This window comes from Stenella coeruleoalba, assembly GCF_951394435.1.
Source record: "Stenella coeruleoalba genome assembly, chromosome: 6".
NCBI lineage: Eukaryota > Metazoa > Chordata > Mammalia > Artiodactyla > Delphinidae > Stenella > Stenella coeruleoalba.
This window is the reverse complement of record NC_137151.1, coordinates 85,261,183-85,280,038: the sequence shown is the minus strand read 5'-3', so window position 1 is coordinate 85,280,038 and position 18,856 is coordinate 85,261,183. Positions and strand designations below refer to the sequence as shown.

The 18,856-nt window shown below is 39.7% G+C and overlaps 1 protein-coding gene across 5 annotated transcripts in view; it reads right to left on the bottom strand.

Moving 5' to 3' along the window:
- MYO1B (myosin IB) overlaps nt 1-18,856 on the bottom strand; it is a 183,357-nt gene that overhangs the window by 79,285 nt on the left and 85,216 nt on the right. For all 5 annotated transcript variants that reach the window (XM_079925368.1, XM_079925367.1, XM_079925369.1 and 2 more), the window contains 2 exons: nt 16,703-16,797; nt 889-993 (listed from right to left, as the gene is read on the bottom strand). In XM_079925368.1, coding sequence (XP_079781494.1) covers nt 889-993; nt 16,703-16,797 — 200 coding nt within the window. The remainder of the gene's footprint in view (nt 1-888; nt 994-16,702; nt 16,798-18,856) is intronic.

Sequence of the window (18,856 nt, the reverse complement as noted above, 5' to 3'; positions counted from 1 at the left end):
CTTTGTTTTCTGATGGTATTATGGACTAAATGTTTGTGTCCCTACCCGACCCCACCCCCCAATTCATATTTTGAAGCTCTAACCCCCCAATGTAATGGTATTTGGAGATGGGGCCTCTGGGAGGTAGGTAATTAGATGAGGCCAGGAGCCAGCGCCCACCTGCCCATCATCCCCCCTCCCCCTCCCATATACACACACAAAGAAGAGGTCATGTGAGCACATAGCAAGATGGCAGCTGCCTACAAGCCGAGGCTTCAGAAGAAGACCTACCTTGCCAGCAGGTGAGCTTAGACTTCTGAGCCCCCAGAAGTGTGAGAATATAGATTTCTGTTGTTTAAGCCACCCAATCTATGGTACTGTGTTATGGCAGCCCAAGCTGACTAACAGACACAGATGGCCAACCACAGCATCTGAGCTCTAAAGTCAGGTGTAGGCTTTTTGTAACCCTGAGAAAACTGGTCCTTAAATATTTCTCTGGCATAGCCTTGGTTTCCCTGACAACAGAAATCACCAGCCATGGGTGTTATCCTGAATGATAAAATAGCACTGCCCTCACATTGCTCTCTTGCACCAAGTTTCTCCCAGCTGTCAAGTCAAATGCAAATATCAGCTGATTATTATTAAGCAAAATGAAAGTAATTCAAATAAAAATTAAAAGGGAGAAAAATGATTGCAAGTGGGAGAGCTCCTTTTACACGAGTAAAGCGTTCCCTCCTTCAAGTGCGTGAAGCCAGGAGTTCCTAGGATGCCGCTACCTTTTGCTCAGCAGGTCTGGGCCTGACTCTCCCCCTCCCAGCCCACCTCCCAGCACACCAGGTGCCAGAAGTGCCCGGAAAACTGGATTTACCGTTCCAGTCATACTGACCCAATGTACACAGAAAATCCTACCTTCCAGGACTGGGTTGGACTGTAAAAGCTGTTCTTTGACTTGATTAACTTCTGCTCCTTTTCCACAAACAGCTGCTACGTAGGACATAACAAGCTTGCTGGCCTCTGTGGGTGAAAACAAGCCATATTAATAAATTAAGCAGAAATTTTTTTTCAACTTTCAGGGGAAAAGATTTGGGAGAGAAGGCCCACTAACAGTGTTTTCAAATGACTTCACTCCTGGGAGCAAAGAATGTTTTGGGAACCTTTAAAAATATTCATGCTTTCTATTCAGACATGTCATTGATTCAGATATAACAGGAATTGTGCTTAAAGGTTATCACTGGGTTGCTAAAAAACTGACTGAGTAAACATAGCCAACAAAATCTGAGGAGGACTATCTTCTTAAAGCAATTGTTTCTTAAAAAACGAAAACTAGAGCTACTATATGATCCAGCAATCCCACTCCTCGGCATATATCCGGAGAAAACCATAATTCGAAAAGATACATGTTCACTGCAGCTCTATTTACAATAGCCAAGACATGGAAGTAACCTAAGTGTCCATCGACAGATGAATGCACAAAGAAGATGTGGTATATACAAATAACAGAATACTACTCAGCTATAAAAGAATGAAATAATGCCATCTGCAGCAACATGGATGGACCTAGAGATTATCATACTAAGCGAAGTAAGTCAGACAAAGACAAATATCATATGATATCACTTATATGTGGAATCTTAAAAAATGACACAAATGAACTTATTTACAAAACAGAAACAGACTCACACACATAGAAAACAAACTATGGTTACCAAAGGGGAAAGGACGGGAGGGATAAATTTGGGAGCAACAGATACACACTACTATATATAAAATAAACAACAAGGACCTACTGTATAGCACTGGGAACTATACTCAGTATTTTGTAATAACCTGTATGGGAAAGAATCTGAAAAAGAATATGTATGTGTGTGTGTATGTGTGTGTGTGTGTGTGTGTATATATATATATATATATACATATATATATATATATTTAAGTGAATCACTTTGCTGTACACCTGAAACTAACATAACATTGTAAATTAAACATACTTCAATAAAAAATAAATTTTTTTAAAAAGCAATCATTTATATATAATTACTATATTATACATAGGTGATTCAAGTCAAAATTAACTTGATAACCTGGGTGTCTTTATCAAATGTATTTTTTAAATTTAAAAGAACTGTCCTTCCTCAAAAATAGTTTCTAAATAAAGTTGGTTTGCTTACAATCAGATTAAATTAATTACTCTTCAAATTGATTAAAAAACTAAGCAACTAATCTTAAGGATTTGAATACAAGAAATACAGACCTTCCAGGGCATCTTCTAGTTGTTTTCATAGGCTTCACTCATAGAACAAGTTCCCTGCTAAAAGAAGCAGGCCACCGGAGGCATATGAAGAATTCTTAGCTCAAACTGGTAAGGTGGGCCAAATTTGGTTTTATCCTTCCCCTATTAGTACATGTCTCCTCTTAGCATCTGTTTCCAAGAACCTGATCCTTTTAATACTGAGTTCCAAGGAATGATAATAGATATTCAGGGGAAATGAAGTCTAAAGTCAAATGAATTTTGGGCCACAGTAAGTTAGATGAAGTGAAACAGGTTTCCTTTTAAAATGGCTTCTTAAAGGAGCATGTGCACTGTGGAACTCTGGAAAAAGATGGAGAATGAACCATCTCCCAAACTTATTTGCCATAGAATCTGTTTCTCATTCAACTGTCCTAGTTCTAATGTTCCGTAATCAGAATCTGGGAAATACTCAACTATTAAATGTCAGTAGAATAAAACATGGGCCCAGGTCCAGGCAGTCAAGGCAAGAAAAACCAATCTCCCAAATCTTGCTTTCTTGCAAGTTCTTTGCTCTGGTGCCACTGTCTGAGGGCAGGAAAGCCTTCCCCAGGTGTGAGTGGCAGTAACCCTACCTATGGGTGTAAGGGGACAAACCTCAACGCTGCTCTTTCTCACAGGGAGACCTGCAGGTGACTTCCAGCCCATTTCCCACCACTGAAGAAATAATAAATGAACAGTTGGAACGCGACCTTGGGCGCATTGCCCAACGTGTGCTTCAGGGCCTATATACAGCCCCAAAGCATCACCTAATAACAGGAGCCACAGAGCACCAAGAATCTATGCAGGTCCCATAAAGTTCTCAGGGGAGTGCTAGCAAATATGGTGCAGAAGAAGCAGGCGATCTCATGGAGCTGAGGATTGTGGTGGGATGCTGGGTACTTCTTCAATGGTTGGAGTTAAATCTCCCTCCAGTTTGCTTTCTGGGTAACGAGAATGGGTCCAAGTAGATTCTCTGGTGGTCTGTGATGGCGGATTTCTGCAGTCTCCTTTTAAAGGCTGTAGCTGAGAAACATCAGTCTTTTCATCTTTGCAATACCCTCCCTCCAAAGGGCATAGTCCCTTAACACATCCTCCATTGTGTAAAGTTCCTGAGCTACGTTTTCCAACGTTCTCAGGGTTTAACTATTTAAAGGCCGGTGAACTGTATGGACACACTTCTGCTGCTCCATCAGGCTGAACTGGCCTCAGTCATGAACAAAGAGTTTATATATTATTACGTTTCATTTCACTTCTTGGTGCTACATTGCCCTCTACCCACCAGTTCACACTGGAACTCTTCTTCTGTCACTTTGCGATATTTTGTTTCTAGGCTCCCTGGCTTTCAAAGTCAGGTGAGGCTGCCCTCCCAGCAAATTCCTGACATCTTGTGCTACCTGGTTTCCAACTGTGGGCCAACTCTCCTGCATCACCCACACATTCCAACCCTACAGTCTGGCCTCTGAAACAACTCACCTCCAGGCTTTCTCATCATCCTTTCTCAGCAGCATTCTCTGGTCCCCATCCCCACCTACACTCTCACATGTATTTTGTATATTCTTCCTTGACTTAAATTTCTAGCCTTCCAACCCATTACACTATTAGAAGAGTGGAAGCATTTATAGACAAAACAACTCCAGACAGTGGCAAACAAATATATATGTACATATTTTACATGAAAAGCTAAGTTTTCTTTTAGGTAAACTGGCAAGAAATAGTAAAAGTCCAGGTCAGCCTGTATTGCTTATTCCAGTGATTATGAACCTCACTGCAGCCAAACCTCCAACCTCAGATACATGGCTACACCCAGTTCTCTGGAAATCCTGTTCTGGCCCAGGGTGGACACCATGGACAAACTGCTTTGTGTGTATGTGTGTGGGAGCAGACGGAGCGGGGGGTGATCAACCAAGAATGAGAACACTTTGGTGGCTGCTAGCATTGATTTGACCTCTCAGAGACCTTTTAATGGCCTGAACTAAATGGCATCAAATTCTCTCAGGGTCAAATCTATTTAAAAATGGCGCCAGGAGCAGATCTATTGGAATTTGGATTGGACCTACATCACATGGCTGTTAAATTGTATGTAAACCCACAATATCTACTGAGATGTAAAGATGGGTTAACTTAAATTGAAACAAGGAATCAGTTTTATTAACTTTAAAATCTATTTAAGTAATTCAAATATCATTTTTAAATATACTTCGAAGATCCTTCTTTCTAAATTGTTAAAAAGATTTTATGCTCAGGTTCTTAACTATCTTCAGGAATTCTATTACTGCGCTCATTTTAATAATTCATTTTTGGAAGCTGGGATTAAGGGTAATTTTCTTCAAAGTCTCATTGTCTAAAAGAGACAACTCATTATTTTTTTCCTGACATAATACTTGATCTTTAACTCAAGTAGTTCATGAGATAGTCACTACTTTAGAAAAAATAAGTAAACCTGTACGGACAAGTTGCAAGGTCCAATGTAGTTTAGAGGGCTGTTTTCATTATATTTCATCATGCTGCAAACAGGAAGTAACAGTTATCTCATGAGGTTTTCTGCTTCATTTCCTTTGGCTCTTCTGTGCTAAAGTTCAAATAAATTTGCATCTTTATTCAAATGTTTACATATTTATCCAAATCAAAACTTTATGTGATAACCTCTATGAATGAAAAATATTGTATTTCTGAGGAGAGTCAAGAATTAAATTATCATCCTCCTCCATACTGCAAAGCCTAGTTCTTGAATCATGTGGACTATCATAGGAACCAATTAAACATGACCTTGGCAAGCACAGCATAAAATCTTAAGCATTTTCCAAGGCAATACTTTTGAGTAGACCGAATGCATTAATCTAGTAATCATACTCTCAGTGACAACGTCTTGCATGTTTGCTGTAAAAATATAAAAGGATTCTACGTAGGACAAAAAGGTGTATTCTTCACGTGTACTCAAAATACTGAAAAGCACCGCCATTCTAGATATAAGAATGCTGGCATTTAAAATTGGCAAATCGTAACAGCATTGCTTAGAACTCATTCTTAGTTCATCATTTTCTCTAACTCACAGATACTTTACATAGGTAGATTTATGTGCATATATATGTTTGAATGTTGAATTTTAAAATGCATTGAGTTGGACAAACAAAATATGAAGTCTTCAAAGTCAAAATATCTTCTCACCAGAAAACAGCAGAACATCTAGCGTTATCAGATATCCTGCACTAATGAACAAATGGCCTATAACAAAACATTTCTAGATCAAAATATCTAGACCGGAATTCATTTCTATAAAGAATGGAAAGGGGTTATAGATGATCGTTTATGATTCTGGGAATTTTAAATTCCTGTTAAGGTAAGAATGATAACTAATTTAACTCTGCATACTCTGGTACCTTGCATTGGGTTGTGAATAGTATCTACTATATGTTATTATATAATTATGTAATATGTAATCATATAACCATATAAATTCATATACTATAATATTCTTTATGTAAGAAAACATTGTGAAATAGCAATCAGTGAATGAGAAAGGGAAAACAATGAAAGACATTTGTGACCATGAGGACAAAAGGATGGGAATCTCATGGGCAAGTATGAAAACCTACGCATGGAATCGAGCAGGCTCCACACAGATACTGTGTCAGGAAAAAAAGGTAGGAATACAAGCAAGGCTTATTCTGAGGTTTTTTTCCAGAGCTAATAAATTTATCCAGGAGTTAACAAATATCGATGCATGCATTCATAGATACAAATAACGTCACAGGTCACATACATATCATATAAACTATGTCATATATGTCATATAGCATAGAGAAAGCCATACATTTATACACACACAAATACTGACATATTTATCTACTTCTATACCTCTCTATCTCCTTGGTTAAGACACCCAAGTTTTTCTAGGGACTATGCTTACAAAGGTCTGGTGGTCCAGTGACCTAAAGAGTATGACTGCCTAAATCAAGCAAGCCATGTTTGTATACAATGAAACAAGGACTCTGTAACACAGAAGAACACCCTTTTTTAGCAGTCCTGAGTCTGCAGTGCTGCAAAACCACCCAGCTGCAGCACATCCAAACTGACCCGACAGGCAGCTGGGAACTGCCCCGATCACTGTACAAAAAACATGGGTCTTGCAATGAGAAACGCAGCCTCTCCTCCAAGAGGAATCATGAACGGCAATGTTTTTATTGAAATACAACTATATGTAAGTTGCTTTGCTTCTGAAAGTTGGCCACAAAATCTGATAATTCATGTCAAACACGTGAGTCAAGAGAGGCCTCTCTCGCATGAGGAAGAAACAAAACAAAGCTCACGACATTTTGGCCTCGAGCTTGCTTAGCTATTCTGCTTCCATGTGGAGATACTCAGCATTGGAAAATGCTCATGGATGTTTAGGCTACAGCCAGTCAGTCACATCTCTGTCACTGACCGAGTCAGAAAACTATCACAGATGTAGAGCAGTACAAGCTCACTTGGGGTTCAGAACCAAGGGTCTTAATGAGCAAGGCAGGCTTTGTAACTCTTTTAGCAGATGGCTGCAGAGTTCCTAGAAACTGATGTAACTGTAAAATTAGAAATCAAATAATTTATAATGCTTTCTTACATCAGGATCATCTTCTCAGGCCCACAGTTTACTCTGATGGCCTTGGAAAAATGCAGTTACGATGGTTCCCTCATGTTCTGCCTGCCTGCCCCCATCGGTGCTTGAATGATTTCCCACAAACTATTTGTATTCATGATAGTGAATTGTGAGTTCCCTGCCTAGAAATAGTTGGGCACTTTTATGAGGCATGATGGATTTTTTATTTAGCACAGCAGTAATGAATTAAATAGGCCCCCAAAGGATTCAAAATGTTCACGCCTCTCCCTGAGTGCCCACATTATACAATCCTACAGTGTAAGAGTGTCTCCAGTGTTTAAGACCAGTAACATCATCATCTGCCAGGGGGGTTTACAACCTCGTTAACTTAATTACTTCTTATAAAATGAGCCCTCGGATACTACATGGTGGTTCTGTATATGCTATTAAGCAAAAACTCTCACTGAAAAGGGATGCTATACGTAAGTACATAGCACGTTCCAGGCCCTCAGTAAATGTTAGTTATCTTCTTCTTTCATTCATTCACTAACACAAAAATGCTAATAGCTACATGTATTCAAAAAAAATTTTGGTGACTAAGATAATGTGACATTTCCAAAATGGCCTGGCATTCCTCTTCCCCACAGAATTGAGAGTAAACCCCTTCTTGAAATTCCTCACACACTGTACTGCAAATCTCTGTATTATTTTCCATCATTTCATTTTCCCGTAAGTAATCTCCATGAAACAGAGACATTAAACAACACAGAGTCTACTCAAAACAATAGTCTGATGACAATTAAAACCTTAATACAATTTGAAACAATTTCTGTACCCCTGCTTTCAAAAAGAAAGAAAAGTAGAAAAAGATGGGAATACATAAGTAAAACACTAGATGTCTCTATGGAAATGGAGAGGTAGGAGATGCTATTGGGATCTATAAATGTAAAGAAAGGGCTGAGCAGCTACCAAAGAGTATAGCTGAGTAGATACTTAAAAACAGCAGCTCTCAGGAGTGGTGTCCACTGCCCAGCCCCAGGATTTTAATGATAACGGACAAGTGAAACATCACCAGATCTAAAAAGCACGGTAGCTCAAAAACAAGACAAATGCTTCGAGAGACTTCTGGACAGTTGCTACTCAAAGTACGGTCTGACGACCAGCACTACTCAAAAGCTGGTCGGCCCCTGGACTGCTACTGGTCTATCTACATATGAGAGTAGGCGTTGAGAAGTTTCTGTAGCAATTTGGTAGTTTGTCTGTGGAAGCTAAACAGAAATCGGGGCCTGAATTTTCTATGTCTTCTTTTATTTTATTTTTCTGGTATTGGTCAGCAGCAGACTGCAAGAGAAGGGAACCTGGTGCTTCCCAGTGGAAGGTTTGAGACGTACTGCTCCAGGGTGTCTGTGGTACCCTCTCCAGCCTCTTGCTGAAGCAGCACCTGTAAACAGAGCTTCCTACCAGAGGAGGAGGTGATGACCCTGTGAAGCAGCTGTCCATTCTTCAGCTTATGACAGAGGGCAAAGGGGTCCTAGAAGGGACTAAATCCAGGGAAAACGATACGATTTCAAGTGGTGAATGGGACACTGAAACAAAGAGGACAAGTTATTGACTAGAAAAATAGAAGAGAAAAGAGAAGAGAAAAATATAGAAAAGAAGAATGAACTCCATGTGCCACTAGATTTCCACCAGAGGAATAAGGTGTTTTTGTTTTTCTCAGAAAAGAATGAATGCCCTCCCTGTGAAACAGTAACAGCAACCTCCACTCAGTTTCTTAATAAAGAAGGTACACGAGCCTACCAGGAGATGGAATTTTGCTCCGGGAGGAAGCAGTATGGTTTACAACTCTCTGAGAAGGAGGAGGTCATATACCAACATGGCTCATGAGTGGATGTGCTGTCTTCTTGGAACACGTTCCAGAGGAGATGAAGAACTGGCCAATACCAATCAAACCAGTGACCACAACCCACTTCTGATGACTCACTCAGGAACAAACTGAAACAATCAGATACTCAAAGAAATCTTTAGACATGATGAAGAATGAGTAAAAATCTAAAAAAGTGAATAGGCTTAGGAATATTTTCATCTCTTCCTCCCTTATGCTTTAGAAAAGGAAACACACGTGAAATGAATAGGCTTGTAGATACAGTCAAAGGGATTGAGGTAGGGGTAGGTGGCATGAGATATGTCACTAATACAAATGACTTCTGTCAGGGACACAGTTTTTAACTTGCCTTGCCACCATTTTCACTGGTTAACCTGGAAGCAAACAAGAAGCTGTACTGCTTCTAAGAATTAAATTCTGTTTCACAAGAAAAGAACTGGTTAGTGACACGGAAGGAGCAAAAACTTTCCCCCAAGATACCAATGTCCTCTTAAAGTTCTTACTGGAAACAAAGAGTTCTAAACAACCAAAGATATCACAAATTTCTGAGTAAACAGTGGTAAGAGCCTATATCCAGAGTTCAAATGAATGATCTAAAAAGGGGTGGGAAACTCTATATAATGACACTGGCTACATACAATAAACAGCAAGCCTTTTAGTGAAAAGTAACATGAGCTGCCATTAGAAGGGGGGAAAGCATGAGGGGAAGGTGAAGAACAAGGTCGAGGCTAGATCAAGCAGAATCTTGTGTAACAGGCACATGGGGTTTGGCTTATATTTTGGTGCAATGGAAACTATTAAATATTTTTATGTAAAAAAAAGCTTGATGCAAACAAACATGGAAAAACAATATACCAAAACTGATGAGATGCAGCAAGAATGTTTCAAGAGGAAATTTTATAGGTATAAATGCATACATCAAGAATAAAAGAAAGATCTTAAAAAAAAACCCTAACATTATACCTCAAAAAACTAGAAAAATAAGAACTAAGCCCAATCTTCGCAGAAGATACAGCTTTTTTGAGGAAATAATGAAGATTAGAGCAGAAATAAATGAAACAGAGAATCAGGAAAGCAGTAGAAAAGATTAACAAAATTAAAAGTTGGTTCTTTGAAAAAATAAACCAAATTGGCAAACTAACCAAGAAAAAAAGAAAAAGGGCTCAAATAAATAAAATTATAAGTGAAAAAGGAGACATTCAACAGATACCACAGAAATAAAGGAACATAAGCGACTACTATGAACAATTATATGCTAACAAATTAGACAACCTAGAAGAAATGGATAAGTTCCTAGAATCATGAAGAAATAGAAAATCTGAACAGACCGATTACTACTAAGAAGATTGAGTCAGTAATCAAAAACCTCCCAAAAAGAAAAGCCCAAGACCAGAACTATCTCAAACTCTTGCAATACAAAGAGGGAACACTTCCAAACCCAGCATTACCCTTATACCAAAGCCAGATAAGGATACTACAAGAAAAGAAAACTATAGGTCAATATCCTTAATGAATATAAGGGCCAAAATTCACAAAATACTAGCAAACTGAATTCAACAGCACATTAAAAGGACCATATACCATGATCAAGCAGAATTCATCCGTGGGATGCAAGGATGGTCCAACACATGCAAATCAATAAATGTGATACCTCACATTTAACACATACATCACATTTTAATAGAATAAAATCATATGATCATCTCAATAAGTCCAGAAAAAGCATGTGACAAAATTCAACATCCTCTCATGATAAAAACTCTCAACAAATTAGATAAAGAAGGAGTATACATCAACATAATAAAGGCCATACAGGACAAGCAGGCAACTAACATCATACTCAATGGTGAAAGGTTGAAAGCTTTTCCTGTAAGATCAGGAACAAGACAACCCTCCCCACTCCTATTCAACATAGTACTGAAAGTCCCAGGCAGAGCAATTAGGCAAGAAAAAGAAATAAAAGGCATCAGAAACAGAAAGGAAGAAGTAAAATCGTCTCTGTTTACAGATGACAGGATCTTATGTACAGAAGATCCAAAAGACTCCACCAAAAAGACTGTAAGAAGTAATAAACCAATTTAGTAAAGTTGTAGGATACAAAATCAACATACAGAAATCAGTAGCATTTCTTTATACTAACAATAAATAATTTTAAAAAGCAATAAAGAAAACTATCCCATTTCCAATAGCAACAAAAACAATAAAATACTTAGGAATAAATTTAACCAAGAGGTGAAAGATCTGTATACTGAAAATGATAAGACATTGGTGAAAGAAATTTAAGTGACACAAGCAAATGGAAAGCTATTTCACATTCGTGAACAGAAAGAATTAATACTGTTAAAACATCCCATACTATCCAGAGCTATCTATAGATTCAATACAATCCCTGTCAAAATTCCAATGGCATTTTTCACAGAAATAGAACAAACAAGCCTAAAATTCATATGGAAGCACAAAAGACCCCAAATAGCCAAAGCAGTATTGAGAAAGAAGAACAAAGCTAGAGGCATCATACTCCCTGATTTCAGATTATACTACAAAGCTACAGTAATCAAAATAGTATGATACTGGCATAAAAACAGACACATAGATGAATGAAACAGAATGAAGAGACCAGAAATAAACCCATGCATAAGCAGTCAACTAATATTTGACAAAGGAGCCAATAATATTCAATGGAAAAAAGGCAGTCTTTTTAATAAATGGTGTTGGGAAAACTGGATATACACATGTAAGAGAATGGAACTGACAAAAATTAACTACCACCCACAAAAATTAACTCAAAATGGATTAAAGACTTAAATGTAAGACCTGAAACCGTGAAACTTCTAAAAGAAAACATAGGGGAAAACTCTTAGACACTGGTCTTGGCAATGATTTTTTGGATATGTTTTGTTGTACAAACAACAAAAGCAAAAATAAACAAGTTGGATTACATCAGACTAAAAAGCTTCTGCCAGCAAAAGAAATGATTAATAAATGGAAAGGCAACCTACTGAATGGGAGAAAATATCTGCAAATAATATGACCAATAAGGGGTTAATATCCAAAATACATAAATAGCTCATACAGCTCAACCAAAAAAACCCCAAACAATCCGATTAAAAAATGGGCAGAAGACCTGAATAGACATTTTTCCAAAGAAGACATACAGATGGTCAACAGGCACATGAAGAGATGCTCAACATCATTAATTATCAGAGAAACACAAATCAAAACCACAATGAGATACCACCTCACACTTGTCAGAATGGCTAATATCAAAAAAACACAAGAAGTAAGTGTTGGAGAGGATGTGGAAAAAGGGAATTCTTATGCACTCTCGGTGGGAATGTAAATTGGTGCAGCCACTATGGAAAACAGTATGGAAGTTCCTCAAAAAATTAAAAATAGAACTACCATATGATCCAGCAATACCACTCCTGGGTATATATTCAAAGGAAAAAAAAATACTATGTTGAAGCGGTATCTGCACTCCCATGTTCATTGCAGCATTATTTACAATAGTCAAGAAATGGAAACAAGTGTCGGTCGGTCTATGGACAAATGAATAGAGAAAAATGTGGTGTGTGTGTGTGTGTGTGTGTATACACACACAACTGACTATTGTTCAGCCAAAAAAAAAAAGGAGGAAATCCTGCCATTTGTGACAACACGGATGAACCGTGAAGGCATTATACTAACTGAAATAAGTCAGAGAAAGACAAATACTGTATGATCTCACTTATATATGGAATCTAAAAAAAAAAAAGACAAATTCATAGAAACAAAGAGAAGAGTAGATTGCTGGTTTGAGAAGGAGAAGGGGGAAATGGAGATGGGTGAAAGGTGATCAGAAGGTACAAACTTCCAGTTATAAGATGAAGTTCTAGGGATCTAATGTACATCATGGCAACTATAGTTAACACTGTATTGTATACTTAAAAGTTGCTCAGAGGGATTCCCTGCCGGTCCAGTGGTTAGGACTTGGCGCTTTCACTGCAGGGAGCATGGGTTCGATCCCTGGTGGGGGAACTAAGATCTTGCATGCCGTGTGGTGAGGCTAAATAAAAAAGTTGCTAAGACAGTAGATCTTAAAAGTTCTCATCACACACACACACAAAAAGGTAACTCGAAACAAAATTTTTTTAACAGGCCAAGGGTTTGATCCACTTTTCAGTTTTACAGCTCATTCTGGTGTCTGTGAAAAAAAAAACTGTAGGCAAGCATAGGGGGAAAAGAAGAGACCTGTTAGACATTGCTACAAACAGTCCTCAAAGGAAGTAATGGTTAGTGGCTTAGTCTAACTAGAGTCGCCATATGGATACAAAGAAAAGGAAGAAAGAACTTGGCATGAGATATATTTTAGAGGTAGGGTTGACAGGATTAGAAAATGGGATTCATGTGGAAGATACAGGAAAGGAAAATATCAAGGATGACAGTTACATCTCTAGCTTGAGAAACTAGGCTGATGGGTGGTCCCATTTATTGAGACCAGGAAGTTTGGGTAGGAGGGTAAAATCAAAAGTTCGATTTAGGGCGTGCTTAGTTTGAGATGCCTCTGAGAACCCACATAGACTGTCAAGCAGGTACTGGATGTGTAAGCTGGAAGACAAAGTAAGAGGTACTGAGTGGAGGGTACAGTTTAGGAGGCAAAAACATAATCTGAGACTAGTTGTGACCGCCCTAAAGAGAATATAGAAAGATAAAGAAAGATGATCCAGAACTAATCAACACAACAACTTTTTTTTTCTTTTTGGCTGTGCCACGAGGCTTATGGGATTTTTAGTTCCCCGACCAAGGATCGAACCCAGGCCCTCGGCAGTGAGAGCTCAGAGTCGTGACCACTGGACTGCCAGGGAATTCCGCCAAATTAACTTTTAATGAATTAACTATATTTCAATTTTCAGTTGTCAGGATCAGTCTTTGTCCTGGTCTGATTCAGTATTTTCGTCAATTTCTTAAATTAAGACACAGAAGGAGGCTCGGGTTGGAGGATGGCATTTATTCAATCATTCAAACATGTAGTGATTGCCTAATGGGTCCCAGGCATTAAGTCAGGCTATAGGGACACAAAGATGAAGAAAACATAATCCCTGCCTTAAAGAGACACTGGAGGCTAGTTTAAAAAAAAAAAAAAATTACCAACAAGGGCAATGGGTTTAATGGCACTCAAAAAGCATCATGTTCAAAGTATGAAGATACAGCTTAGCATAGTGGATAAAAATGGTGCCATGAATTAAATGTTTGTGTCCCCCTGAAATTCATATGCTGAAACCTTAACCTCCAAGCTGGGGCCTTCAGGAGGTAACTAGGTTTAGATGAGGACATGAGGGTAGGACCTCGGTGATGGGATTAACGTCCTTAAAGGAGGAAGAAGACCAGAGACTGCTCAGGCTCACTTTTAAACTCTCCTCCCATGTGAGGACACAGAGAGAAGGTCCTCACCAGGCACCTTGACTGGACTTCCCAGCTTCCAGAACGATGAGAAATAAATGTCTGTTGTTTAAATCACTCAGTCTCTGGTATTTTGTTACAGCAGCCTGAGCTGAGACAAGTGGGGTCTCTAGAGCTATATATCTACCTGCGTTCAAGATCCCAGCTCTGCCACTTACTCACTGTGAGGTAGGGTTGACAGGATTAGAAAATGGGATTCTAATTCTAAGTTTAAGCAAGTTGTTTAACCTTTCTGTGGCTCAATTTCTCCATCATAAAAATGGGGATAAGAATACTTATCTCATACGTGCAATATGCTAACCACAACGCCCAACACGTGGTAAGTGCTCATGTAAGTTAGCTACTATTATTATTTCCCAATGGCACGGCAGTGGTTCTATGGGAGGGAACAGAATCATAAACAAAAGATTCTACATGTAGGCTTAAAATAATTCTGTTGAACAATACCCAACTGAGAAAATCTGACCAAACAGAAGTTAATATACAAGAAACCTATAACACCTTGCTCGATGAAAAGACCAATATGAGTCAATACACGTACCACATGAATAGAAGTCTCGTATCCACGTTAAGAGGGCAATAGTTTCACAATAACCAGGAGCAAATTTGAAGTATTCTGTTTACTTCTTGGGATGCAATTTTATAAAGCATATTGACAAACTGGGCAGACGCTGGAATAATATGACCATGACAGTGAGGGATTTGGGAACGAGATTCAATCCTCCTGTTACATGTTCGTATACGCACCCTTACAAGTGTACACCTCACTTCACTACACTTAATGTTATGTATATAAATTGTATGTAGACCTGTATACATTTAGATGTATGTACATATATAGCGCAGAGCTATTGTTTATCTCCTGTACTACACTATAAACTTGACAAGGACAGGAATGGTGTCTGGCTCACCAATGTATCACTGGTACCTACTGCAGTACCTTTCACCTAGTAGGTACTCAGGAATTTTCCTAGATGAATGAATAAATGAATGTGTATCACATGAGAAATTTTTAAAGAAAAGGGATTTTTAGCCCTAGGAAGCTTTGATGGATGACTTCAAAGAATTAAGTGATTGTCCTGTAGGAGAGAAAGTAGACTAATTTGGTAAGGTCCCAGACTGCAGAGTTAAGACGAATACACAGAGGCAGAATTCACCTCTAGGTAAGGAAGAACTTTTGTTCCCAAACCTGTGTGACAAAGTCCACAGGCCACCTTACAAAGCAGTGAGCCCTGCATCACTATAAAAGGAGTTTGGCTGTCCCTGGGGAGGACCCTACACTAAATGGTCTCTAACTAAGATCCCTTCCAATTATATGAGTCTGTGCTCTCTGTTACCTTAGATTCTTACATGCCACTCTTTTCCCCTCCATTTCTGCCCATCCAGAGCCTAGAACCTGCACAACCTTGCAAAGAAACAGTGCCCTATGTCTCCAAAGGCTCCGGGAAGGGAGCTGGACACATCTTATCTAGCCATTCTTTCTCCAGTTACGCTGAGGGGTAGGGAAGAGGTACTCCTTAAGAAAGTGGAGGAAGAAATAGGTATAGAAAGAAAAGCCATTTCAGCACAGATAGGGAGAGTTTAAAGACACAAATCTAACTAAGGGCTAACGAACAAAATGAATTCAGTCATTGACTGAAATATCCACAGGGGATTTTCTTCTCTTGAGCATCAGGAAATCAAAGTTATTAATCTGATACTTAAATAGCCAAGTAAAGTTGAAGCATTTAAATCCCACTTTGGCAAACTAACAGAAATGACCAATGATCAGAGTCTTATCTATAAAACAAGAACATCTTACAGATGAACCAGTTATGAAAATACTATCCTCCTCTTTCCTGGACTCATCAGTTCCATCAAAGAAACCTACTGACAACAGCAGTTCTAACCTGTCTAAGTTTGGACTCAGCGATCACAGCTCTTTTGAACGTTTTCCAGGTAGCTGGGCACCATGTGTAAAATCACTTTCTCACTCAAGACAATCACACAGATTGCTTTTATTAAAAGCACAAGAAAAAAAAAGCACACTCCCTCCCCATGTGAGGGGTTGTTTTATGGAGAGGTTGCCAGCCTGTCTAAAAATGTGTACAAAAATCTCAATTCTTCAGGCTTCAGAGGAAGACTTTTCTACAGTGAAATCCAGCATTTTCCTGGCGCCCTCCCTCACTTTTTAGCAGAGAGATAGTCTGTGGTTGTGGGATCTCCAAACCCAAACAGTCTGGCATTTCTTAGGGAAGTGGTGAGACCTCGCACTAGACCTTGGTGTCTTGGAGGGAAGGTAAAAGACCTTGAAGTACGCAGGAACTGCAACAGAAAGGTCTAGAATCCAGAAAGACACTCCCACATTGGTTGGAACCCTTTTGATAGGTGCCTGCTCCTTCACGGGAGAGATGAGGCAAGTCCTTCCTGGAGAACATTCCAGGATCCTAATCACTAGCCTTCCCAGCATGAGTCCTGTGAGCGTCATGCTAATAAGGCTCCACCCACCCGCTCTGCCATCGTCATTCTGTGCGTCTACCCTTCTACAGGAGAAAGTAAGATTGTCCAGTGGCCTTACCTGTTTTTCCTGCTCCGCTTTCCCCAGTAATCAGAATACACTGGTCTTTATCTTGATCTCTTAGGGATCTGTATGCTTCATCTGACAGGGCAAAGCTGCAGGGGATAATGGGAAAAAAGTCCTTAAAATTCAGCTCATTATTATGTGTTTATCAGATATAACTAACTACAGGCTCTTTAAAGGGTCACTGATACGCTTTAGATAGAAAGCTGAGATATCACATTTTATTTCTTTCTAATTCTTAAAGTAAATAAATAAAGCTATCCATTGTTTGTGGCCCGTGTTACCTTCTCCTATGCATTCTCTCTTAACTGAAACGGTACTGATGTATAGTACTCTAAAGATAGAGAGTACATGTCCACATGTCCACAACTGGATAATGTTGCTATTTCCAGGACAATACACTGGAGTTTCGAAACAATGAGAAAAATTTTTTTTCAATCATTAGAAAAATGTTATCAAATACCAAATAGCTGATATTACCATCACTAAGCTAAACACAGAACTACTGCCTTCACAAACAAGATGGTTGAAACTGTAAGGTCCACCAGAGGCAGGTGGTACTACAGGTTTGCCGTGGTTCTTGTCCGGTCCTGTGCGCTCTATGATGACAAAGGGCCCCCTATCAAGAAAGTCCTCATGTTGACCTTCCCCTCCTCAAAATTTACTAACAAGGTAAATTTTGCTCCCTCTAACTAACTGAAAAATAATTGGGACAATATGATACTGTACTTAAAATAGGAAAGCTCCTCTTCTAATTCATTTATTAACAAGTACTTATTGAGTCTACCTTATGTGAAGAACACGCTAGGAATGCACGGGAGAGAGATACAAAATAGAAAATAGGTTAAGTGCAAGGAAAAAGATATGTGCAAAACATTGCAGAACCAGACCTCAAGGGGGTAGGGGTGTGGAGTAGGAGTATCTTAAGAGGTAGAAACACAGCCCTAAAGAATTCATTAGCGGGCTTCCCTGGTGGCGCAGTGGTTGAGAGTCCGCCTGCCGATGCAGGGGACACAGGTTCGTGCCCCGGTCTGGGAAGATCCCACATGCCGCGGAGCAGCTGGGCCCATGAGCCATGGCCGCTGAGCCTGCGCGTCCGGAGCCTGTGCTCCACAACGGGAGAGGCCACAACAGTGAGAGGCCCGTGTACCACAAAAAGCTGCTGAAAAGCAAAGCCTGAGGAGTGATGCGCTAGAGAGATGGGCAGACTCCAAATCAGGAGAACAGAGATGATCAGGAGCCACCCAGAGGGAATGTAAGCAACAGAGGGACAGGATCACATAGTTATCAGAGAGTAATTAGAGCTAAACATAGCAGCATTTACCCTGTACCAGCATGGTCCCCAGGCCCTTCATATTTAATTTTTTTTTTAATTTATTATTTTTTTATTTGTTTATTTTTGGCTGCGTTGGGTCTTCGTTGCTGCACGCGGGCTTTCTCTAGTTGCGGCGAGCAGGGGCCACTCTTCATTGCGGTGCGCGGACTTCTCACTGCGGTGGCTTCTCTTGTTGCAGAGCACGGGCTCTAGGCACACGGGTTTCAGTAGTTGTGGCACGCAGGCTCTAGAGCACAGGCTCAGTGGTTGTGGCACATGGGCTTAGTTGCTCCGCGGCATGTGGGATCTTCCCAGACCAGGGCTCAAACCCACGTCCCCTGCATTGGCAGGCAGATTCCCAACCACTGTGCCACCAGGGAAGCCCCCATATTTAAACATTTTAAATCTCACAACAAAACTACTACGAATAAATTATTATTAATCCCATTTTCAGATGATGAAATTGTGTCAAAAAGTGAAGACAGAACTTGTCAAGGTCACACTGGCAGTGTGCTCTTGACCACTGGGACACACCACCTCCGTTCCGTGCTCTGGACAGAGATCACAGGGCCACAGGACGGCATGTAAGAGAGACCAATCTGGAGGCAAGGAGCCTGGGGAAGGGCTGGGATACAGGAAGAGCGTCAATTCAGCCAACCAGACTTTGGCTTCTCTTCAGGAAGTGTGTGGCGCCATTAATAATGACAATGTACTGAGCACCTTCAGTGTGCTAGGAGCTGAATGAAGTGTTGTGTTCATAATCAGATTTCATCCTTACGGTAGCTCTGTGAAGTGAATGCTACCTGCATCCTTAAAGAAAAAGGATCCAATGAGAC